At 35.1% G+C, this 25,859-nt stretch overlaps 1 protein-coding gene across 4 annotated transcripts in view; it reads left to right on the forward strand.

The window, feature by feature from the left end:
* The window catches only part of SLC16A7 (solute carrier family 16 member 7), a 218,673-nt gene that overhangs the window by 125,972 nt on the left and 66,842 nt on the right, over positions 1–25,859 (forward strand). For all 4 annotated transcript variants that reach the window (XM_072655235.1, XM_072655234.1, XM_072655237.1 and 1 more), the window contains one exon: positions 11,140–11,385. In XM_072655235.1, coding sequence (XP_072511336.1) covers positions 11,169–11,385 — 217 coding nt within the window. In that variant the 5' untranslated portion in view covers positions 11,140–11,168. The remainder of the gene's footprint in view (positions 1–11,139; positions 11,386–25,859) is intronic.

A 25,859-nucleotide genomic window follows, 5' to 3' on the forward strand; every position in this document is an offset into this window, starting at 1 on the left:
ATTTGTCTCCATCCTCCAGGTCTGTATTTATTATGTATCTCTGACAATAACTAATTAACAAATAGACTAGTAAACCACCTTCCCTTCTCCATACCCCCACCCCAGTCAATCTTGGCAGCACAGAATCTCCCTGTCATCTCCCAAAGATGGAATATTTAGCTGTTTGGAGCCTTCATTTATATTTTGCTTATTTTATTTGGTTTCTTTAGAGATAAAAACTATTCTTAAGGCTATTAGTTTGGAAAAGAGATCATTAAACCTATCCTGTGAAGATCAAATGAGCCTATATATGTGAAAGAACTTTCAAAACCCTAAAATCATATGTAAAAGGAAGGTGTCACTTTTACTAAAACATAACTCAGGCAGGCTGTAACTGTTGATGCCTGGGAAACTATGGCAGCTGACTCACAAACCTGGCCCACTACCTATAAAGAACAGAGCTGTGCTTCTTGGCCAGAAGTTTTCTATCATGTGTTGTAGAGACAGTATTGAAAACCATAGCTACAAGTCACTCATTAAAAGAAAACTTCCCATGTGTCCTGTATGTGGACAGAAGTATTGAACATCTGGTAATGGAATATTTGCATTCCTAACATACACACTTTCCCTCCTGTCCCACCTCCTATCTCTTTTTGTCTCTGTTTCTGTCTCTAACCCTGTCTCCATTTTTCTTTCTGTGTCTGTGTCTGTGTCTGTCTCTCTCTGTCTCTCTGTCTCCGATTGTCTCTCATTCACTGGCTCTCTCTGTCACTTTGTGTGTGTGTGTGTGTGTGTGTGTGTGTGTGTGTGTGTGTGTGTGTGTGTGTGTAAGGAGTCAAGATGTCACTTAGGTTGTGAACCTTTTTGACTGGGAGGACAGTAGGACGTTAATAGGAAAGTTAGGAAAATAGGAGGGTTGGGCAAAGGTCAGGGAAGATATTGAGTTCAATTTTGAGCATGTTGAGTTTAAGATGTCTATAGAACATCAAAATTGAAATATTCAATCGATAGTTGAATATGTGACACTGAAAATTAGGAGAGAAGTTAAGTATCAATATACAAGACTTAAAATCATTTTTACAGAAATAATAATTTCATCCATTGAAACTGATGAGATTACCAAGAAAAATGGTATAAAGGGAAAATTGTAATCATGTATAATTTCCAACAATTATTTTTTTAAATTTTTCTCTATTTTCAATATGGTCATCTTGTTAAATTTTTAGTTTAGTAATTTGATAAATCTTTTTTTTCTTGTTCATGATAGTTGTTTACTAATTTGTGAGTCTTTTAAAAATAGCTTTTAGTTTTACTCATTAGTTCTAAAGATTTATCTTTATGTTCTTTTTTTATTTCCCCTTTAATTTGAAGGATTCTTATTTTCTATTTCACTTGTTTGCTAATTTGTTGCTTTTCCAGTCCTGACAGCTTATTTCACTGATATAATCATTTCATATTTTGAAAAAATAAGTTTTCAGAGTTATAAATTTTGATCTAACATTACTGTAATTAGTGTGTCCAGGATAATACACAAAGGAGGAGAAAGCTGCACAAATGTATGTTTTTTATGGACTAGTTTAAAAAACCTAGGAAAAATAAAGGGATCATAGTGAAAAACAATACCAAACCAGAGTACAATGTTATTTTTGAATGCTGAATAATGATATATGAAAATTTTTAAAATACATAGCAAATAAGAAATTAATTCCATTACATTCTGTAGTAGGAAAATCCTTATTAGAAAGTCCTACTTTCAGTTCCTTATCACTTCCTTACATATAATTTGCATTCAACAAATATTCAATTAAATCAAATATCTTAAGAGATGAATATCATGAATAAATGTAAAGCAAGTAGACTAAAGGAAAGTAAAAGAAACTGACACTATTGATCAGAGAAAAGAAAGTGGACGGCTGATTTGCTAATAGTCTTAAATTGTGTGACAGGTCATTTTATATTAAAAAAAAATTCCGCTTTTCTATATCCCTTAGGATAAAATAGAGATAAAAAGTTTGAATTATTAAGATTAGAAATTCAGTTTAGAAAAGACTCAATAGCCAGGAATGTTAAAAATTAGAATTTCTTTCCTTTGGGTGTCAGATCTCTCACTAGAGCAGGGGTTCTTAATATTTTGTGGTTCACAGGTCCCTTTGTCAATCTCCTGAAGCCTATGGACCCCTTCTCAGAAACATTTTTAAATTCACAAAATAAAATGCATAGGACTAACAGGAAATCAATCATTGAAAAAACAATAAAAAATTAACTTCTTAGACACCAGAAGAGGTAAGGTTTCTAATTAGATAACATTTCATGGTATTCTTCTTTCTTTATTCTCTTTAAATTTTCTCTTAGCCCTGTTGCTCCCTTAATTGGCTATAATGCTTGTGGTGGATTCTATTTAGACTTCTCTAATTAGTTAGTCAAAGCATTGTTCTATCCTTAATAAACGCTAGTCCCAGTTTAAAAAAAAAAAGATTTTTCAAAAGATATTTCTGGTTATCTTCAGCTGTAACTAATAGCGTTAGACCCTTTAAGAGTACCCTTCTAGGAAATAAGACTAATAAGATAATAATACTATAATTATCAGATAATAACACTGTAGACCAACTCATCCTCCTTAAAAAAAAAAAAAGTACCCTTCTTGGTACATTTGAGCAATAGTTCTGTCAAGAAACAACTGGTAGAAGGTGAAAGGAAAAAAAAATTCATTCCCTCATTGGAGGCGAGGGAAGGAGGGAGCCATGAAGGAACAAAGAGATGCAGATGTGTTTTTGCTCAGGGGCATCACATACAACATAATTGGTTTTGCTGTTGTTGAAGTGTTTTTTCTTTCTTCTGCTTGATGGACAAAGGAGTCTGGGTAGCTTTAGGAAAGAGTAAATTATATAAAGTACAGATCTGACCACATCACTCTCCCACCCCCTACCCCCACCACACCCCCTAAAACTCCACAGATTTCTTATTAGCTATAAGATCAAATATTCCATCCTCTGCTTTTTAATTTCCTTCACAACTTGGTCCATTTCTACTTTTCCAGTCTTCTTATAATTTACTTCCCTCAGCCTATTTTACTATTCAGTGCTATGTGCCTTATTGTTGTTTCTCATATGTGGCACTCTATCTCCTAATTCTACCTTTTCATTGGCTATCCCCCCATGCCTGTAATTCTTTTCCTCTTAACCTCACAAATTCCCTGGCTTCCTTCCTTCTTCAAATCACCCCATTGGCAAGAGGATTTTCCAGGCCCCTTATTCTTTCCCTACTACCCCCAAAGTGAATGTCTTTCCTCCAAGATTGCTAACAATTTACACTGTATATATCTTCCACGTAATTTTTATTACCATGCTGTTATATCTCCTATTTAGAATGTGAGCTCCTTGGAGGAAGGGACTATGGTCTGGGATGCTGGGAACTCTGAAATACAAGGGTACAGGAATCTGCCTTGAAAGAATTCAACCACTCAAGCCTTCTTTCAATCAAAGGAATGAGGTTTTACTATAATACCAGTTAGACAGACAAGATTCCCAGTAAATCTGGGGGTAAGATTGGTACTTATAGACAAGAAAAGACTGTGAGAAAATCTGGATGGAAAAGAGTAGCAAGTAGTCTGAGGTGGGCCAGGTGCAAACAATGAAAGAAATTAAGTGATCTGAGAGCCACAGTGAAAAAGCAATTAAAAGGACTATTGAGTATCTAGGTGGACTGTGACATGTTGGATGCCTCTGGTGAAACACCAGGGAGCTGAAATGTGTGGGAAAGTTCAAGGGCCGGGCTGTGTTCAAAAACGTGGTCTTTTTCTTTTAGTTCCAGGTCCTAAAGACATGGTCTCTTCCTTTAATGTGTATGGGTCCCAAAACACCATCAGGGACCATATTTTTACTTCTATTCAATGATTTATTTTTATTTCAGATTCTTAAACCATTCAACACAGTGTCAGGCATACAGTATATATAGACCTCTACATGGATCGATCGATTGATCGATCTATCTATCTATCTATCTATCATCTATCGCTCTATTGCTCTATCTCTCTATCCATCTATACTCACATTTTAATCTTCATTTTTAACACTTAAGTGTAGAAATCAACAAAACAATAACCCTAACTCTGCTTTATACTGATGATTGATCTCTGAGGAGTAAATACAATGAAAATTTAACAGTGGGCTATCACAAGTATCTTTAAGCTGGCTCTGTCACAGCCCTAGTCAGTATCATTTCCCTCTTCTTAGGATATAAAAACATCACTTAGACTTTTCAAATTACTTAAATCTATTTGTCTTTCTAGTTTTGTTTTTTTCCCCATGAAAATTACAAGTGTATATAGATAGACATATCTCTTTCTGTGTGTGTGTGTATATGTGTGTGTGTATACATATGTCTGTAGGAACATATACATATATATATACACATACCCACATGCACATATATACATACACATATATATATATGTATATATATAAATTAAAGGTCCATTTTTTTCCTAAAGAATTATACTAGTTTTAAAGGGTAAGTTGTATTGTAACCTTTTTCTTTGGTGTTTCAGCATATACTATTGAAAGATTACCTTTTCCTTATAGCACATCTTGTGTATTCCTGAATATCTAGCCTATACTTATACTACTCTCTCTTACTGGGAAGCTGCTTAGGTGTCAGACCCTGGCTTTTTCCTTGTCCTTGACTTAGGGTCATTGGACTGGGGCTGAGATTTAGACAAATTGTGTCATGTTGTATACCAACATACCAACCCTAGCCTATTGTCATGGACTACAGTTTCCCTCCATCTTTAGGGGCATGTCCAGTTAATTGCACTGTCCTGGGTCAATGATCTAGGATAGTTACCTATTGGAGGTTTGAGAGTTCAGGACTAGGTTCTAGAGTTATCCTGACACCAGATAACAGTGCAAAGGTCCCTTGAGATATTTGCAGACCCCTGTTCCTCCAGGCATGACCAATTTCCTTGTGTGGTCTCCTACTCAGAAGAGCTTTGGCCAGGGCCTTGACCTCTGAAGTGACTCTATTCCAGCTGACTTTAGTTTTAAGCTAATCTCCTCCTTAATCCCCAGGTCCTGGGAGCAAACAACATGTCCTGAGTTTTTTTCCATCGTTTCTTATTAGAATCTATATTTCCCAAATTAGGCCTTTCTTTAGGTTCCATCTCCTTGTGACATGCTTTATGGGATAGAAGATAAAATGTCATTAACAGCATCTGCTCATTGTTGGTAGATATTCCTTAAGGTAGTTGTTCTTTGGTCTTAGTTCTCAGAGGACCACTGATATCATGAGGGTGATGTCTTGACTAGCCAGCGAATAGGATTTAAGTGAGGCAGATTTGCAAGGTTGTCAGCCTTACTTATCAAACTCCAGTAGAAAGACAAAAGTCAAGATGACTGGATGGTCTGGCACACCGTGGGTGACCTTGGCTTTAGAACCAAGATGAAATATGATGACCAAAAGAAATATACCTTCCTTTTCATAGAGCCCCGGAGGAAAGACTTGTTAATAATGGCTCATGAGACCTAGCTTTCCTAAGATTAATTAGTTATGTCCAAACATAGCAAAACGGAAAGTGACTAGCCATACTTATTAGAATGGAGAGTACCATGTCTCAGGGTCTCAGGGTCTCCCCTAAACCCTCTGGTAAGTCCTACTTATGAATAAGACAATTCTAATCAAACTAGGGAGTGGGATAAAGAGGACACATGTACTCAGTGTTGTGGAACAAATTTTTGGTATAACTAAAAGAAAGATCTTTAACACAATAGACTTTTTCCAAATTTTCAATTACTGTGTTCTAATCCTACATGTTCCTGTTCCCGAACTCTCCCCACCACATGCAAACACACACTCCTATCTGGACCTATGATATCATGAATTAAGGAAATTTCAGCTGTGGAAATTTCTTCCACCACCTCAGATTAACAATTTGTCTGTGACCAAGTCTTAAGAGTTTCCTGGTGCTCTGAGTCCTTAAGGCTTGTCCGTATTCACACAGTCAATAGGTGTTAGAAGGAGAAAGTGAACCTAAGTCTTCTGGACTCCAGAATAGGCCTTCTATTCTCTATGTCATATTACTTTTATACACACACATAGTAAAGCCTTAACTATTAACTTGTTGATCAACTGAGTTTGTTATATTTCAATAATCAGGCAATAAGTAGTTCAATAAACACTTCTTAAGCTCCAGAATCTTTCAATTAGCTATCTTAGCTGGAAAATGAATTTCCAAAGCTGTAAAGTATTATAATAAAATATCAGTTGATAGAAATGATTACAGAAACAACTTAGCTATATACGTTTCCCCCATGGTATGGTAGTAGCACAGAAAAGGATATAAAAGATTTTAAGCCATTAACATGAAAACAAAATCAGCATTATTTCCCCCTTTATCCTTCACCTTCTGAATTTACAGTTTTCAAAATAGAAGAATGAAGTTGAATTCTGAAACTTGAAAGTAATCTGGAAAAGGCAAAGAGTAAATAAAGTCTACTTTATTATGCCAGGGCATACTTTAATAGCTCAGAGAATTCAAATTCATAGGATTTATTTCCAGTTCTGTCACTAATTCATTGGGTAAACCTAAATAAATCACTAAACCTTGCTATGGTCTTAGTTTCCTAGCTGTAAAATGAGAACAATAGCAATGTTGACCAAGATTTCTGGTGTACTTAAACATTAATATTTATAACATTTTAAAAGACTGGGTTAAAAGTTCCTCAGTTGTTATCTTTTTTTGTGAGAAATGTTCAGAAAATAAGCCAGATAATAGTAGATATAATAGATAGAAGAAATAATTTTAAAAAAACCTAAAATTTAGTTTAAACTCATGGATTAGTAATAAAAGACAGTTTATTTATTTATTTTTTTTATGGCTGCAGAAAAAAATTGCAGAGTGAAGAGTTTAAACCTCAAATAACTGTTTACACACTGATCACACTACAAAAACTCATATAACGTATAAATGGCCTTTAAAATTTCATTGCCACATTTCTGGAAAGATGTGAAAGTGTTTTTAACCTCAAGCAGTCAGAAGAATTTGTACACTTACAAATACAATAGCTAAATATCATAAAGAATTTTCTAGAGAGGAGAGGGTTTTTCCAGCTTCCTTAACTTATGATCAACATCTACCCTTGTCATTCCCTTATTTTTTTCTTCCTAAATTAGTGATGTATCTTTCATATTCACACTCCATTCTCAATCCACTGACTGCTCATTGAGTCAGGTGGCTACTTTGCATATTGAAGGCAAAGGCCAAACAATATTAGAAAATAATAATTTTCCATTCAGTTTTCAGGGAACAACAATCTGCAATCTCTTCAAAATATTTCCTTCCATGCAGTTGCATTGATGGTTGATTCTAGCTATTGGTGATCACAGAATATTAATGATGCATTTGGCAAAAAACATTCCCACCAGGCTGATCATGACTGAATCTGCAGTGCATGATACCAAGAGACACGATTTGTCTTTGCTTACAGCTCTTCATTTGACCTTGTTGCTAGATCCAGCTTCCTTTACACTTTTTGTAGCATTCAGTAGCTTTTTGTAGCATTCAGATAAGCTTTGGCTTCCAAATATACTTCCACAAATAGGAATTTCACTTTTTTATTTTAATTTTTTCATGGTATAAACTTGAAAAACAACAATAAAGATGACCATACTAGCTATTTTCTCACTTGTAGGAAATTAGATATCAGGGATTATTGACTTAGAATAGGTGCCTAAATATTTACAGTCTAAATATGAAACATTTAGTTTTCTGAGAATTTCAGGCTATGATTTCTTACCTAATCAGTTTAATAAATATTATTCCAATTTTATTAGCAGAAGTCTTAAAGTAAGTCATTTTGACTTTAGAGGATAATGAATAACTCCACAATGCCACCTAAATATGGAGCTACAAAGATATTTGTTAATATTTGTTTTTATGCTTTGTGGTTTTCATACTTTGCTTTCTTCTCCTTAGAAATATGGAAATGCATTTTCTTTCTTTTACCCACTTTGCCCTTTTTCATCTGGTTTATATTGCTTTCTTTCCAGAGTAGTGATGAAAGTCAGTCTATTTCCATTTTCTTTCTTGTTTATCTCTGCTCTTTGACCATGTGAGAAAAGTGTGGGCAAAGAAGTATAATGCTTACTTCCTTTCTTGCATAGATATTTGAAAGCACAAAGGATGCCACAAGTCATCTGGAGCCTGGAAGGAAGTTCTCAAGTGCAGAAAATACTGACACCTCCCTTTTCAGTTGGAGAAAACCCTTAGGGTTTTCTTATCCTTTTCAGTGTGCCCCAATTTAAATATTTCAGAAAATCTTGGTTCTTTTGACTTTTGCACTAATTTCTAGTCTATGTCTTTTTGGCCCATTCTCTATAGTGTCAATCCAAGTACAATGCACAATGGGTGGTTGGTATTTTTTTTAAGACAGATAAAGATAATACTGCCTAGAATGAAACTGATAGTACAGACTATTTCCTCCATGTAGACAACAACGGTTTGTATCTTGAGGCTTTCTTTTTTCAGTTGATGACTGCCAGGTGGTAGGTTTGTTCCTCACCTTTAACTGACTCATGAAGTCTCTGTTCCACACCTGGAGAGTCTGAAAGGACAAAAGTATGTTCTGTGAATCAGTCTCTTTTTTTTTCATGATTTAGCAATGAAGATAAACACTTTTTCTTTAGTTGGGCAGAGAGAAGGAAACGTGCAATGTGATCCTACAGTTTTAACATTAAGTGAAATGTCAAGAATGCCACTCATCATAATCAATAAGGAAAAATAACCCATTACCCTGAAAAAAACAAAACAAAACTTTCTTGTTACTGATTACAAAGAAATAAGAAGTATCACTTTTTTTCCTTATGTAGTGTGATCTAAAGAAATAATGATATAAATAGGTTCATTTCATTTCAAAAAAAAAATATTAGCCTCCAGTATATCTAAAACACTGTATTAAGTGCTAAGGATATGATGAAAATGCTAAAAACAGTACTCACTTTTAAGGAGATTACATTTCATTGAAAATATATATTATATAAAAAAATAAATGAATTCAAGGACATGAGATACTGGAGAACTAATGTGTTCCCAAGATAATAGGGATGTGTACACACACACACACACACACATGCTGTGGGTAATTGGTGATGCTGATTCTGCTTAGGAAGTATACTTGAAGTCTTACGATAAATTAGGTTCTCCTCATGAGAAATATTAAGGGAAGAAAAGAGGGTTAGAGGGAATACTTGTGGAATACTCCACTTCCAGAGGGTGGAAAGGTGTCAAGAACAAGCAAAGGAGGAAAAGATTGAACAGGTAAAATTGTTGAAAGAAAACCAGAATAGAGTGGTGTCTACAAAGATGGAAAGAGAGATTATTTCCAAAGGGTGTCACTGGTCAATAGTATTGAACTACTCTCCTCTTAAAGGATTCAAAAAGAATATATTCATAATCCTCTATTCTCTCAGGTACTTGAAACTTTTGTGAATACAAATAAGTTCTTTTAAAATCTCAATATCTCTGTTTGTAAAATGAGGGTAATAATCATTGGATACTTGCCATAAATCACTAAAATACTTTACACTGAGTGATTTTAAATTTCCTGTTTAAAAATACCATGAGTCATAAATATCAATATAATTGCTATCATAATCATAATTTGCTGTAATAATGCTTTGTGGATGTATGGCTCCTTTCAAAAGCTTTTGCAGAATAATGTTTACTTTCCTATCTTGAGCTAGTAAAGAATCTATTTTCATGTTTCATCACTGGGCAAAGAAACACTGATGTGTAAAATAATATTTGATGCCATATCCCTCAGGGTGATTTGAAAATGACTGCGAATACCTTGGACAAAATTAGAAGTATAGCAACAACAAAAAGTCCCCTTGTTTCTATTATTATAACCATTTGTTTAGCTTTACTATTAGACCTCCAAAGACAAACTGACAAAATTGGCATTGACACATACGAAGCATTAGCTTGCACTAAAAGTGTACTTTTTTCTAGTAATAAGTTTCTCATAAGTAATAAGATTCCCATTGATAAATCTCCACAAATGGGATGGAGGTAAAAAAAAAATGTGTATGAGAACCCATCAGCATCTGCAGGTTAAAGGAAGTTAACCTCCCAGCCCCCAAAATGGTGAGGAGAGGTAGTACTGTGGAAGCAATATAGATACTGAAAAACCAAAGCAATTCCAAGGAAAATTATCTTTTGTGATTTTGTTTTATTAATTGTAATTGACAATGTTTGTGTTATAAAATCACATACCCACTGAAGTACTGATATACTTTAAAATGTTTTTGATAATAAATAGAATTCAAACTATATCTTGTTTGGAGAATCTAGGGTTATGTATATTTCCCTTGCAGAAGAGTGCTTTTTCTGAGATATTCACATAGCATATAAGACTGAGGTTGAGTAACCCTAGGAATATTGATAAAATCATTTCACCCATTGACTTGAAGGATTAAATCAATTATATAATATGTAGGTTAATCAACTTTATATTATGTAAATTCTCCATCATTTATAAAATGAGCAGATAGCACTAAATTTGAAAATATATTTGAATTTACTTGATTTCATGGAACCATAAACTTCTAAAATATAGATCTTGGTAAAAGATATGGTCTGAAATGGTTGAATATTGTCATTTAATAAAAATAGTAGGAATTTCAGTTTTAGAATTGTTTAATAATATACAACTCACCAGCATTGCTTTGTGCTACTTTTGTGCCTTTTCCAAAATGTATAAAAAATAATTTTAGATTAGTAAAATATACTTTAAAATGAATACCTCCATTTGTTTTGTATACTTGCTTCAGATCAAGAGAACCTTAATTTTGTAACTGCTACTTTGATTCAGATATTAATTCTTAATTTTTATGGAGTATTTTTTAAAATGCAAAGTAAATCATTTAAATCTTATTAGCTTGTCACATTAAAAAACATAATATTTAAGTAAGCCTGTGGTATACCATTTCTGGTGAATGAATTTTTTAGGTATTTCCAAGGGCCAAGTATTCAGGCTAAACTTCATTATAGGTAGTATTAAATTATGTTATTCTATTATTTTAGTCATTCTAATAAAAGAGCTATGAAAGATAATTTTAAGATATTGCTCCTGATTTTTTTTTATTGTTCACAATATTGTTTTCCAGCTATTTGAATCACAGAAAAGGACACCAAAATGCCACCAGCAGCAAGTGGTCCACCTCAATATCCACCCCCAGATGGAGGATGGGGCTGGGTTGTGGTCCTTGGTGCTTTCATTTCCATCGGATTTTCCTATGCATTTCCCAAAGCCATCACAGTGTTCTTCAAGGAAATTCAAGAGATATTCCACACTACCTATAGTGAGATAGCATGGATATCCTCCATTATGCTTGCTGTTATGTATGCAGGAGGTAAGATTCTTTGAAACAAATAGCCTTCTTGCTCACTAAGTGATCTCTTTTCCTTATCAGATCCCTTCTGATGTCTAATTATCTTAAAATAATTTGTTGTAATTCTGTGTTCTCTTAAAACAAATTTATTTGAGTTGAACTAAATGTTAGTAGGACAGCTAGGTGGCACGGTGGATAGAGTGCCAGGCCTGGAATTAGGAAGACTGAGGTTCTAATTTGACCTTACACACTTACTAGCTGTGTGACCTAGTCAAGTCACCTCACTTTGTTTCCCTCAGTTTCCTCATCTGTAAAATGAACTGGAAAAGGAAATGGCAAGTCACTCCAGTTTCTTTGCCAAGCAACCCTAAAGGGAGTCATAAAGAGTCAGACATGACTGAAATGATTAAGCAACAAAAATAAATGTTATTAAGGCTGCTAGATGGTACAGCGGATTAAACACTTGGCCTGGAGTCAGAAAGACCAGATTTCAAATATGCTCAGACATTTACTAGCTGTGTGATCCTGGGCAAGTCACTTAGCCCTTGTCTGAATAAAACTGGAGAAAGAAGTAGCAAAGCACATCAGTATCTTTGCCAAGACAACCCCATGGACAGTTGGTACACAGGGCTATAAAGAGTCAGACATAACTGAATGACTGAACAACGAAATGTTATTAATTATGCAATCTTTTTTTTTAAAGAAGTATCGAGGGAGTATAACTAGCCTGGAAATAGTTGTTTGGGGGGAAAAAAGGACTTCATAGATCATGGTTGACTTACCATGCATACAAAGTTCTTTGTTAAGACTGAAGAAATTGTTAGCCCTTACTACTAAGCCCATTCTCATTTTTGTGACTGCTGCTGTTTTATCTATTAGTTGTTCCTAAAAATCTAATTATACAAGGTCTCCTTTTTCCAAAATTAGAGCCTATAAACCACATTGCTGTATTTCATTCAACAAAAGAATACATTCTGTAATGTGTGTCTGCATATATATACGTATATATGCACAACATATATGTATGTGCATATATGTGCATATGTATGTATATATAAACACACGCACATATATGTGTATATACATGCATAACGCACATGAGTATGTGTGTGCTTATTGATATATTTCACTGATTATATCAAAAAAACACAATTGGCACATTATTATATTGGTTTCTCTTAATGACTGTGATTCCATGGAACCAAAATGTCTTTGGAAAATGTTAAAGAATAATATTAAAACACATATACACATACCCCCAAATCAATTATTTGGGCATATTTTATGTAGTAATAAAGATCTGAATATTTAGAATAGTTCAGGTGATAACATACTTCTTTATTTTTTTAATTTGGACCTATTGAAGTATATCAATTGTTTTATATAAGCAGATATAAAATCGCATTATTTTAGAATTAGAACTAGAGTTCATCCATACTAATGATGATGATAGCTATAATACTATTAATATAGTACTTACTCTGTGCCAGGATCTATGCATTTTACAGTAATCTCATTTGATCCTCACAAGAACCTCAGGAGATAGGTGTTATTATTATCTACATTTTAATAAACTGAAATAAAGGAAGGTAAGTGACTTGCACAGGGTGACACAGTTAGTATCTGAGGCTGGATTTGGAGTTTAAGTCTTCCTGACTCCAATCTCATCACTCTATCTATTGCATTACCTAGTTACCTTGAACCTATTACACAGAATAGAAATTAAAATGAATTGCTAAAATGTAAGTGGGTAGTTTAACATCAAAGCTGGCATGAAGACAGATTTCTTAATTTCATTAGGTTATGCAGGCTCTTTCTCTCATAGTCATTGATCTTAAGGCATTGTAGAGTTATTCTTTAAATACTGCAGTTACCTCTTTGTGGTGTGTGTGTGTGTGCGTGTGTATGTGTGTGTGTGTGTGTGGTATGTGGTTTGTGTGTGTGTACTGTGCATGTATGCTATGAAGGTGAAAGTGACCATTTGCAGTAGTCTAACTTTTTATTTGGGATATAAGACTTCCCCCCCTCTACAAATCTTCAGAATGTGCTTTATTAAAGGACTATAAAGAGAATCAATGAACATTAATTGAGTGCTGTCATGTGTCCTTTATTCGCAAAAAGGACCAATGACATCAAGAGGGTGATGTCCTCACTTGCAAGTGAAGTGGATTTAAATAAGCCAGAGCTGTGCAAAGTCATCAGCCTTACTTTCTCTTCTGGAGTCATCCAAGTCCAGTGACAAGACAAGAATAAAGATGACTGGTGATGGCTTTGGGTACAGGGGGTGACCTTGGCCTTTCTAAATTAAGGTCTTTCCCATGCAAGGTACTATGTGCATCACTATAGTGCTAGAGATAAAATGAATGGCAAGACCATAGTCCTTGCTATAAAGAAGACACTGTGTAAGTAATGAGGTATGTATAGGATATATGCAGAATTGATGGACAGCAGCCAGGTAACACAGTGGATACTTGGAATCAGGAAGACTCATCTTCATGAGGTCAAATCCAGCTTCAGATATTTACAACTAGCTGTGTGACCCTAGGCAAGTCATTTAACCTTGTTTGCCTTTGTTCTTCATCTGTAAAATGAGCTGGAGGAGGAAAGGGCAAAGTACTCAGGTATCTCTGCCAAGAAAAGCACAAATGGAGTCATGAAGACTTAGATATGACTGAAACAACTGATCAATATCAATAATACCTTAGAGGAAAAAAAACACTAGTAGCTCGGTTTGGGGACATGCTTCTTACAAAAAGTAGAATTTGAGATGAATATTGAAAAGAGTCAAGAAAACTAAGAGGTGGAGACGTGGGGAGAGAGAATTCTAGGCATGGAGGACCAACAGTGGAAAGCCTAGAAGATGGAGAAGATTTGAGTACCATCCATGTGGAATAGTAAGTAGGCCAGTGTGAGAAGTAAGAAGTAGGAACATAGAATATGCTGAAAGATAATAGTGTAAGAAGAGTGAGAGGAAGTAAGGGATCAGGTTGAGAAGGACATCAAATGCCAAGTAGAAGACTTTTCCTGCAGCTCATATAATATTTCCATAGCAAAACTATTGATCACCACCAAGGACTCACACTTCAAGTCTTATTCACAGTCCCCATTCTAATGCTTAATCATGATGTGGACAGTATCTTGAGTTCTCAAACACTATACCCATGTAGTGTAAGCTCTGGAAGACCCTATTTAAACTCAGAAGTCTTTGAGGATAGCCTAGCACTGTATCCTGTTTCTGTAATCTAGGGACAAACCTATTTAAGTTAAAATTCATCAGTTGCTTTTGTAGAGGATCAGTGGGATTGATAGAGGATGAACAGTAATGGCTGTCCCCCATGAATGGAGCACTCTCTTCTGACTCTTAGTTTCCCTGGATTCCTTCAAGACAAGACATGACTTCCTACCTAAGGTTACCTTCCACCCTTCCATCTTCTCTGTACATATCTTGCATTAGCTAGTTATTTACATTTCATTTCCTCCTCACTCCCCGCCCCGCCCCCCCAAATTAGACTATGGCCTCCTTAAGGCCAGGGACTGCCTTTTATCTTTCTTTGTATCTCTAGCTCAGACACTTTGACACTCACTAGCTGTGTGACCTTGGGCAAGTCACTTAACCCCAATTGCCTCACCCTGGGTCATCTCCAGTCATCCTGATGAGTATCTGGTCACTGGATTCAGATGGCTCTGGAGGAGAAGTGAGGCTGGTGACCTGCACAGCCCTCCCTCACTCAAAACAAAGTCAAGTGCAAGTCATGTCATCATTTCTCTGATGGCATGGTCTTCTGCAGCAACGAAGGATGAACACACACACAAAGTATCTCTTGCATTAAACTCTGTACTTGGCACATAGCGTATGCTTATCAAATGCTTGTTGTTAAATGTTGCACATAAAGTTCTTCACAAAACTTAAATGATTCTATAAATGTTAGTTATTATTAGCTAGCCCAACAACGACTACCATCCTTCACATAAAGCCATAGAGGGATAGATTTTTGTTGTTTTTCTTCAAATGTTTCACTCATGTCTGACTTTTTGTGACCCCTTTTGGGGTTTTCTTGGCAAAGATACTAGAGTGGCTTGCCATTTTCTTCTCCAGCTTATTTTAGAGATGAGGAAACTGAGGCAAACTGGGTTAAGTGAGTTGTCATGATCACACAGCTAATGTCTGGGGATGGATTTGAACTCAGATCTTCCTAACTCTAGACTTTCTTTGCCATATTGTGATGATTAAAAAGATTCAAGAGATATGGTTTCTGGGTAATTTAGTCATTTGTTAGTAAGGCCAGCATATTAAGTATTAATAAAAGGATGGCCATTTGGCTGACTCTTTTAGACCAAAAACAATTAAGGCAGCTGCTCAGTTTATACTATCTTTAAAGAGAATGTGTTCAATGAGGGACTGAGAGTGACGTCATGCAACCCTTGTACAGAGAGACTTGGACCATCCCTAACTTTGGGCAATCTATTCAAAGAATGTGAACTCCACCCAAGCCTGAGTTACTCCACCTGAGTAGGGTCTGAACAAGAAAGTTAATCCAGTCTCTTCAGCAATGCCCTTCAAGAGACTGAACTTTTTAAATCAGGACTTTTAGATAAATTCTGGAGATTTCTGGATATCCTCAAACCATTGGTTATTAATGCTCATTTCTCTCAATAGCATAATGAAGTAATGATAATTTTCTTTCATAAACTCTCAAGAGATAGGTTAGGCTGAGCATGTCATACCTAAATGCATATAAAATGTAATTCTGTATGTCAAAATGCTACTGAACATAATAAATACGGATGCATAATTAGTCATATACTAATTTCGATTTTCATAGTCTTTGCCACAGTTTTTCAACATCAGAGACCTTCATATCAGAGTTCTTTAAGAATGTGGTAGTTTAGTACATTATATTCCTTTTTTTATGATTACCCAAAAACTCTTAGTGAAATAAATGGTTAAGATCGCCTGTAGCTGGATATTAACAAGGGCTTCTGATCTGGTATTTTACTTCTCCATACCATCCCTCAGTCACAAGTCCATGAATTTTAGAGGCTGATAAATATCCTTCGAATCACAGTGATGTCTGCCCTGCTTCATGTCAGTACAGGGAAGCCAATGTGAAGATTTTAAGTGTGTTGACCAGGTCTTAGACTTTGGAGATCTAAAATGGTGGGTTGGTGACAGAATATTTGTAATCTGAGATGTAAAGCAAATGTTGACCAGAGATTGTATTAATTCAGTTGCACTGCTGGCTCTTTTATTATCACTAAACAGTGACCTCCAGGCTTGGGATATCACTAACTCTCAACCCAACTATTGAACAAAGAACAGAGTTTTCTTCTCACTCTATGATTTACTCAACTGAGGGACTAGATACTGACTACTGAGATACTAAAGTTTAATATTTTAACTACAATAACTGGCTATGCTCTAAATATTCAGAGCAGCTTTATGATTACTGAAATTTAGTAGAACTTGAGTAGGATATAGAATATTATGGGACTTTGGATATGGTGCCAGTCAAATAACTTTCCCTGAAACATAATAACTATATTTAGGAAAAAGCCTGATATAACATGTTCAGTGTAATATGTGGGTGTTAGGCCTGTTATCCAATGCCAGTGTTGTATGCTTGATGTTCTGCCATAGTGACTTCAGATAGCTTTACTGATCCAGGATAAAATCGAGCAATGATTATGAATGAAAGAAGCACATTTGGATTGATTGTAGAATGAATACTTTATTCTCTTACTGTCTGAAAGACTTCCATTGATAGCTAAAATTTTATATTTCTGAAGCTGAAATAAGCCCACAGCCCACAAGGTGAGAAGGTATAGAGTTCCATGAAGGGTAATGAGTCTATCTAACAAGTAACTGAAACCCTCTCTTCATCATAATGCTAATTAAGTTAACCTGAAGAACACTGAAGATCTGACATGCTCATTAAGGCTTAGCATTCTACTTATTAATCACTGTGGCGGGGTCACTGGGCAAGATGGAGTATGTGCAAAGTGCTGGCCTATGCTTAGAGGGGTATAGCCCCTCACCATAATTAGCTGGCATCTGTGTTTCAGTTGCAAGGTATCGCCTTCTACTGTATGAATAAAAATGTAACTAATAAAAACCTCTAGTAAGAACAGAAAAGAATGCAAATTATGTTCATCACTTACCTCATACTTAAAATAATGCCATTAAATTGTAGCAGACCATCTGGCAATCCATATGGTCTCCTGGAGTTCTGGTTAATTTCAGCAAATAGGTCATGCAAAGTGATCACCCCATTAATAAAGCACTAAGCAGAGGTGGAAAATTTTCAGCAGATTTCAAATTCTTGTATTTGGTTTGGATGCATGAAATGCTTATGTAAACAACAAGGGCAAGGAATTATCTTTTGCTTTAATATTTGTTGTTAGTTGATGGGATTGTCTGCTCTGGAAATGGTCTGCTATATAATTATTGAGCACAGGTATCAGGTTGCCAGTGGCAGTGAGTGTTCCTCATGTTGTTTAGCAGAATCTCTGTTTGGTGTCGGAAGAATCAGCATCTCTGGAGATGAGAGGTAGCTTAGTCTCCATGGTAACCCATTCTTCTGTCTCTCTTGAGTAGTGCCTGCCAATTGTGCTAAATTAAGGGAGATGGTTTTGTGATGGACTCTTCCACCCATGGGACTGAGCATGAGACCGCCTAACATTTTCCTGGAGGCCAAGGAACAGGATGTTATAGGCACAGGAGGTCAGAGAGAAAAACACATTGGTTAGTTATAATTGTGTGTACTGTTTTCATTTTATGATAGGACCTTATGTTTTGTATGTAGAAAAGTTGTCATGACATGTGTTTTGCATAATGTTGCCTTCTTAGGAAAAAAAAACAATGCAAAAAACTAAACTAATCTTATGTAATTCTTAAACAGATCTCAGGAATTTCTTATGCTCTATTTTATCATTTTAAAAACCTACTTAAATATATTAGAAAATCTTTTAAATATACATATATGTGTGCATGTGTTTATTGGGGTAATGTATGACCTTGATTCTGGTCTTACTAAAAGAATTTGAATAAGCATGTCATATATAATAAACACATATACATGTCACCTCAGTTGTCAGTTTTAAGCTATTAAAGCTTAAAAACTTCACTGTACTACATATGTGAATATATACATACGCGCATTTGCAGGTATGTATATATGTACATTTACATGTATACATGCATACATATATACACATACATGTATGTATGTATGTGTCCCAAAACAGTTAGTATAGTATATACTGTATATAGTATAAAGAGGCCTCCATTTGAAATTTTTATCTTATGGGACTACATATTTGTATTATTCATCTTTCATGTTTTGAATGCTAAAATAGAAAAGGGAGCTAGATGATGTCATTTACATTGCCAAACACTTATAGTTTTCAATTAAATGTTCCTAAAAGGCCTGGTGGGAGCAAGCATGGACAGTATACTTTCACTTACCATGACTGCAGTGTACTTGAGGGATTATGGCAGGAACCTTATCCTTATCTCCTCTTCAGAAGAAGCATTAGTGAAATAAATTAAGTAGATCAAGAAAGACTTTTTATCTTTAATTTCTGCTTAGATCTACAATAAAATTGGGATCTAACTTGGATAGATCAACATGTTAAAGGAAGTCAAGGTCATATATTTGTTTCTCAAATGGGCTAATGGTGTTTCCCTAAGCATTGAACATTCAACCACTTCCAGACATCATGCAAATTGTGAGCCTTGGAGCAATTGGTTGAAAACAATGATAGCCCAAGGTAATCTGTCATAATAACTGGAAAAACAACTCCTGTACGAGCCCTGCCAGAGACGATGACTTGTGGTTATCTGTATATGAAAACAGTATAAACTCACAAATTGTTATCCTCACCAATGAAATGAAAAGATGAGACTGGAGGACTCTAAGGTAGAAGAATGGCAACATGGAGTAGTATCCCCAAACACCACCCAAAGTATGTGATATGTGAACTTGAGTCTAGATATTTTTGACCAGGGAAGAAGAAGAAGAAGAAGAAGAAGAAGAAGATGGAGGAGGAGGAGGAGGAGGAGGAAAGGAGGAGGAGGAGGAGGAGGAGGAGGAGGAGGAGGAGGAGGAGGAGGAGGAGGAGGAGGAGGAGAAGGAGGAGTAGAAGGAGACACATTTATGTAGCATTTTAAGGTTTATAATATACTTTACAAATATTAACTCATTTTATCCTCACAAATACCCTGGAAGGAAGGTGCTATTATTATTCCCACTTTTCAGCTGAGGAAACCGAGCCAGTCAGAGGCTAAGTGAAGACATGTCACATACCTAGTAAGTGTCTGAGTCTGTATGTGAACTCAGATCTTCCCAACTCCAGGTACAGCATTCTATGAACTGTGCCACTTAGCTATTTTATTATTTGAGGAAGCAATAGTAGTTGTTTTTGTAGTTAGGAAGACCTGGGTTCAAGTTCTGACCCGAGACATGCTAGCTCGGGACCCAGGATGAGACAATTAATCTCTTAGCATTTCAGAAAAGCTCTCTGTGCCTCTAAGTTAAAGATGAGTTGCTGATCTATATCAGTGGAAAGAATTGTCTTATCATCATATAGATGAAATTTCAGTCTGGATCCAAATGACATTTTCTGTCATTTCAGAGGTTTTGTTAATTTAACATGCACAATTGTGAGGACACTAGTAGCCATCTAAATCTATAGGTCTTTAGTTTTGACATGCACTTCATTATGTTATTTCCTAAATAATCACTCTTCCTTTATTTAGGTATTATAATGTAATTTTTCATTATTAAATAACATTTTATGCTCTAATTTAATTTTCTTTTGCTCAATTAGAGTTTTTACCAGGGAAAATATTAGCTACAATAAGTGACCTTAGTTTTTACAAGACTCATTCTGAACTTATGACTCACAGTCCTGAAATTATGGCCACCAGGGACTTCCCAGAAACAAATATGAACCATGTGATAAGACAGCACCTATAGTTTCATATTGATTGGTATTCCACACTTAGTGTAGAGTATGATTAATGATTAAGACTGATTAAGGCAAAGCTCCCCTACAGCAAACCAAACGTGGAACAATAAGAGTTCCCCGGTCACTGAGACCTAAAAGTTAAAGAAGAAGAAGGACAAAAGGATAAAGCTGCAAAATACTCAAGATTTATGTGAAGGCCCTTAGACAATGAGGGATGAAATGGTCATTATTAGGAAAATCCAAAGAGAAGCATATAATTGACTTTTAGATGGAAGAAGAGGAAAAAAATGGGAAAATTTTTATTTGTGTAAACAAATGGGAGTTCCTTTGACTTCCATTTATCCTACAAGTACAATAGACATCATGGTTCACAATCATGTGAAGGTACAAGAGTCACCTACAGGAAAATGATTGGTGTACTTTTCTCAAATATGAATTTGGAGAAGATTTTACTCAATAAAATCAAAATATTTGGAACTTCAGGGTGAAAATTTCAGCAATATTGAAGGTAAGGTGGAATGATGGGGGCCATGGAAATCGATCAACAAACATTTATTAAGCACCTACTATGTGCCAGTCATTGTGCTATGGGCAGGGTATGCAAAAAGAGATGAAAGACAGTCTGCCCTCATTAAATCCTTGAAACACAAATAATAGATGGGTATTTATTTGCCCTTTGTACATGGATTGGAATATAGAAATTGTTTTGTTATAATGCACGGCTATCTTTCTACATGGCAGGTTTTTGTCAACCTCAAACATGGTGGGCAGGGACTGAGTAGTCGATAAACTTTTTTGAACTTTCATGAATCTCCTGTTCCTTGTTGTCAGGGACAATGTTTTTTTTTTCCCTCCAATCAGAATATGTAAAGTGTTGAATTTTAATAACCTCATTTAGAGTGTCCTTGAACATGTACAAGTTATCATCAACTTTCCAAATGCCTCTTGGTCTTGAGGGAATATTTCACATTTAGTTTAAAATATGTGTGAAATATCTACGTAGAGTTAATTTGGTGTTTTCAGATAAAGAAAAATCAGTGGTAATGAAATGACACAGGAGTAATGAACTGTAAGCCGGGCTCATGACTCTGCATGATACTAGAAAAAAGCATATATATGTATTTCTGTAGTACCCAGAATGTTACTTAGAATTGCTCCTAAATCAAACATAAGATGTCACAGGAACTAGATAAAGCACTTCAAAGGCAGTATAACCTTTGCTATTTAAAGATAACTCTGCTATTCATTCTAATACTGCTTAACTCAAAGCTAGACACTATTCATGAGTGTTTTGGAAATAGCCTTCTCAGCATAACAAAATCACTTGGGCTTCTGCACAATAAACATTTCAAAATAAGCATGTGGGAAAAGGAGGGAAAGCTCTTTCATTTCCAATTCTTTTTTTAAAAAAATGATACCATTTAGATAGCATTTTTTAAGGCTCCCAAATCTGTGGTAGCATTTTCAATTTTTTTTTAGCTGATTATTTTCACATAGACTTAATGAGTCAAGATCTGCTGAATGGGTGATTTTTTTAAAAATGTATAATTATATGGAAACAAGATAAATAGAAATACATACGTATAAATGTGTGTACACATATATGTATACATATGTGTATATATGGATGCGTGTGTATGTATGTATATACATATATACTTTTCTTTCCCTATTCTAGTCACAATGACATCCCTTGTCATTCTTCTTCCTCCCTTGGATATTTAAGAGAATTCATTTATAGAAACTTCTGTCTTAAAAAGAGGTCAAATTTCTACCTCAGTCTTGACCTCAATACCTATTTCTATATACTTAAAACATGAATATTTGTATACCATTGACTTTTCAGAAACAAATCCAAACTAAACTGAACTTCTTTGATGTTCTTTCAAGTGGAATTCTAATTTCTGAATGATACTATTATATGCATCAATTTATTTCTGTCTAACTTCATATCTGCTGTGATTATCACATAAAGTGTTATTTTAATGTTGATATATTTTGGTTATTCTTGAGGACTAGTTAGTTGCTTATCCCTTTAAACAAAGGCTTACTCATAAAGACTCTCTATTCTTATTCAAAAGTTTACTCAAAAGTGAGAGGAAAGTAATGAATAATGTGGCTGTATGTTTGCACCTGTAGCCTTCACTCCCAAAACTTTAACTTTGTTTTGACCTTCTTTGCCAGAGAGGATTAGAGAAAAGAAAGAATATTTTGCATTTTTTTTAAGATTCTGCCTATCTGAAACAAGTGCACATAAGCATTTGGTGTTATTTGCCTCTGGTCCTTGTTTCCAAGGTTTTTATTGGCTCTCTATCTATATCTATCTATCTATCTATCTATCTATCTATCTATCTATCTATCTATTCATCTGTTTATCACGCTATAATTATAATAATACATACACACGTGTCTGTGTATCTTTATCTATAATTTCTTATAAAAGAGTAAAAAAAAAAAGAGAAAATGTGATTTTTGTAGTATATTTGTCTAATTGCCTAGACCTTTACAGGTTGAGATGTTAGCCAGGATGTCCTGGGAATTATCATATTTTACACTTGGAAAAATCGGAATTATCAATCAAGTGAAGAATTAATTTTGGATCATAGATTGGAGAAGTAGACTGTCATGAAGGCTCCAAGCACAGTAGAGGATTTGAGGATTCCCAGGATCCAGATGAAATTTTATCCATTCTATTATTCCTCCCTAATAGATTTCCTATCTCACTCCCCAGGGAAGTTGCTCCAAACCTCTTTTCTCTTCTAGTCTACCACCACGACTTCCTCCCCACTCATAGCTGAGAATTTCTGCAGGAAAACAGCCATTCATCATAAGTGCCCTCTTTTAACTTCGACCTCTCAAACCCAGTTGGTATCATCCCCTTTTTTATTCAAGTCTTTTGTGAAGAGGTGGGTGTCCTTACCAAGGCCATTCAATCTGTATGAACTCTTCATTGCATTTCCTCCTCTTCCTCTTTCTTCTCCCCCTTTAGCACATCTCCTTCCCCTCTCCTTGTGTCTCTCTTTTCTCTACCTGCTGACTTACTTGTTCTTTCATGTTACCTGTAAAACATGTGAAGTCTCCCCTATTCTTAAAACAAAAAAGCAATTTTCACTAGACTCTACCATCTGGTACATTTTAGTGATAATTTCTCTAGTGCTACCATCCCTGGATCACAGTTCTTCTCTTTGGTATTTAATTGTAGTCTCTTCAATTCCTCATCATAGTGACTTTTCATCTTTTTCCTGACAAACTATTGAAAAGAGCAGTCAGTCAGATTTAAGCATGCTCAGTGGTAAAAAACCATAGTTCTGAAAAAAGACAGTTTTTTCTTATGAATAGTAAATAATATTAATATCATAATAATAAGCATTATTATTATATCATTTACATAGTTCTTTAAGGTTTCCAAAGCCTTTTATCATTTCTCCTTTGCTCCTCACAATAACCTGAAAAGAATGTGATATTATCATCCCCATCTTTTAATAGCTGAGAAGATTGAGGCAGACAGAGGTTAAATAATTTACTCAGGAGTATACAACTAGTAAGTATGTGAGGATGGATTTGAACTCATGTCTCTCTGATTTCTGGACCATTATTCCATCCACTGTACTATCTACCTGCCCCATCTGAATGAACAATTGTAGTCACAGTACACATGCAAGGTAGTTAGTATATCTCAAAGTTGAATAGTATTACAGAATGTCCAGAGAAGGATAATTTTTATATGATCAAGTAGGTTATGGGAATAGACTGCAAAGGCAATATTTTTTTTTAATATGGCAAGGTGAAGAGTCACAGTGGTTGTAATCAAAATCCTAGGCATGAAGGGTATAGATCATGTAAGCATAGACCTCTTTCCTAAACCCTGGAAGAGAAGAAGTGGTCGTGGCAGGAGATAGGACAACAATTAAAACATGTCTTGAACTTTCAAAAAGGTAAATTTAGAACATGTAAAAGGTAATTCTCCCTTATATAGGTGGTAGAAAATGGGAGAATTATCCAAAAAAAGGTGAAATAGGCTTAAAATAGAAATAGAAAATGGCTTTAAAAAGTTAAAGATTATATAATTGCTGTACAATGAACTTGATCCATTGTATCCTACATCTGTGTCTTTATTCACATACTATATGGACTACACTTCTTCATATGCTTCCCATCTGTGGATATCTTTCCCATAATTCAAGGTCTATCAGAGATGCCAAGATGCCTTCTCCTTCCCAAAGTCTTACTTTATCCTCCCAGTCAGAAATGATCTCTCTTTCCTTAAATTACTTTGCTTGTCCCTCTCTTAAGGGACAATCTCATTACTTGTGACCCTGTTGAATAGGTAGAGTTTGCTAGATGGTGAGTGTTCAGTCATGTTCGAATACATATTGATTTATAAAGCTTATACATTCATATGTCAGCACAAATTGTGCAATGTGGGAAGTTTTAGGGGCAAAAGAATTGCTTTATATGACTCAATGAAGAACATATATTGCACAACAAGTACAAAATATTCTTTTGAAAAATTCTGGAGACTAGTTGTTACTAAAATATATTAAAACCAGAGTCATTTGTTTTCATCTCCTGTTTCACTCCTTGCATCTCAATTTTTCCCCTGCTACTTCTTTCTCTTTATTTTGATAACTGTTTTTTCCTGCTCTTGTTATATGTTAATATAGCGATTCCATTTTCTTCATTCTTCAGTAAAATAATAATAATAATTTGACTTCAAAAGCTCACATGGAAATCTGAATCTCAGGGAATCTCTAATAAAGTTACTTGAGAAGCATTGATTTATTGTGCCACCTCACCTGAGTGAAAATTCAAATTCATATTCTAAGCTAACTTAACAGCATTAAAAAGGAACTTAGTCCTTGAAATGCAAGAGTGAGCTGTGCTTAAGTCTCACTGGAATACAGCTTTTCTTTCAAACAGTGAGGATTAGTTTACAGTGGAATTGAGAGTATGGTAATGCAGTAAAACAGTGTTGTGTTTCACCTCTCATTGCAGCCAAAGGGCATATCTGATGTCTTACCTGAAAGCTAAGCTTTTCATCATATGTACAGTGTTAGTTTACAATAGCACCTGTCTATGAGAAACTAACATATTTGTGTATACCCAGTCACATATCAACGTCAAAACCATTATGCTGAAAACCTCTAAACTCAGTGTTCTGATTGAGGTTAATGTAAAGAAGGCTGCTGATTGGCTATGAGTGAATAATATGTCATTTTAACTGAACTCTCTAATTTGACTGATTACTTTTCAGTTAACTCAAAGAAGTAAATATATGTTGTATTTTGAGAAATAGAAAAGGTAAAAAAATAGAGTTGATGGTGGTAAGTGATGGGGGGCATATGTGAGCTATTTGCCAAGCTGCAGTATGCAATATGTCTAGCTTTTCATGAATTAAACTGTAAGTTTATAGAGGACTTAATTATATGAAGCATTGGTGACTGATTAATAAATGGCAGAAGAATTACATCAAAAACATACTTTAAGCTGAGAAAATGTGCTTGGCATTTCAGGAGTGTAGTCGG

Source organism: Notamacropus eugenii, chromosome 3 (genome assembly GCF_028372415.1).
Source record: "Notamacropus eugenii isolate mMacEug1 chromosome 3, mMacEug1.pri_v2, whole genome shotgun sequence".
Lineage (NCBI taxonomy): Eukaryota > Metazoa > Chordata > Mammalia > Diprotodontia > Macropodidae > Notamacropus > Notamacropus eugenii.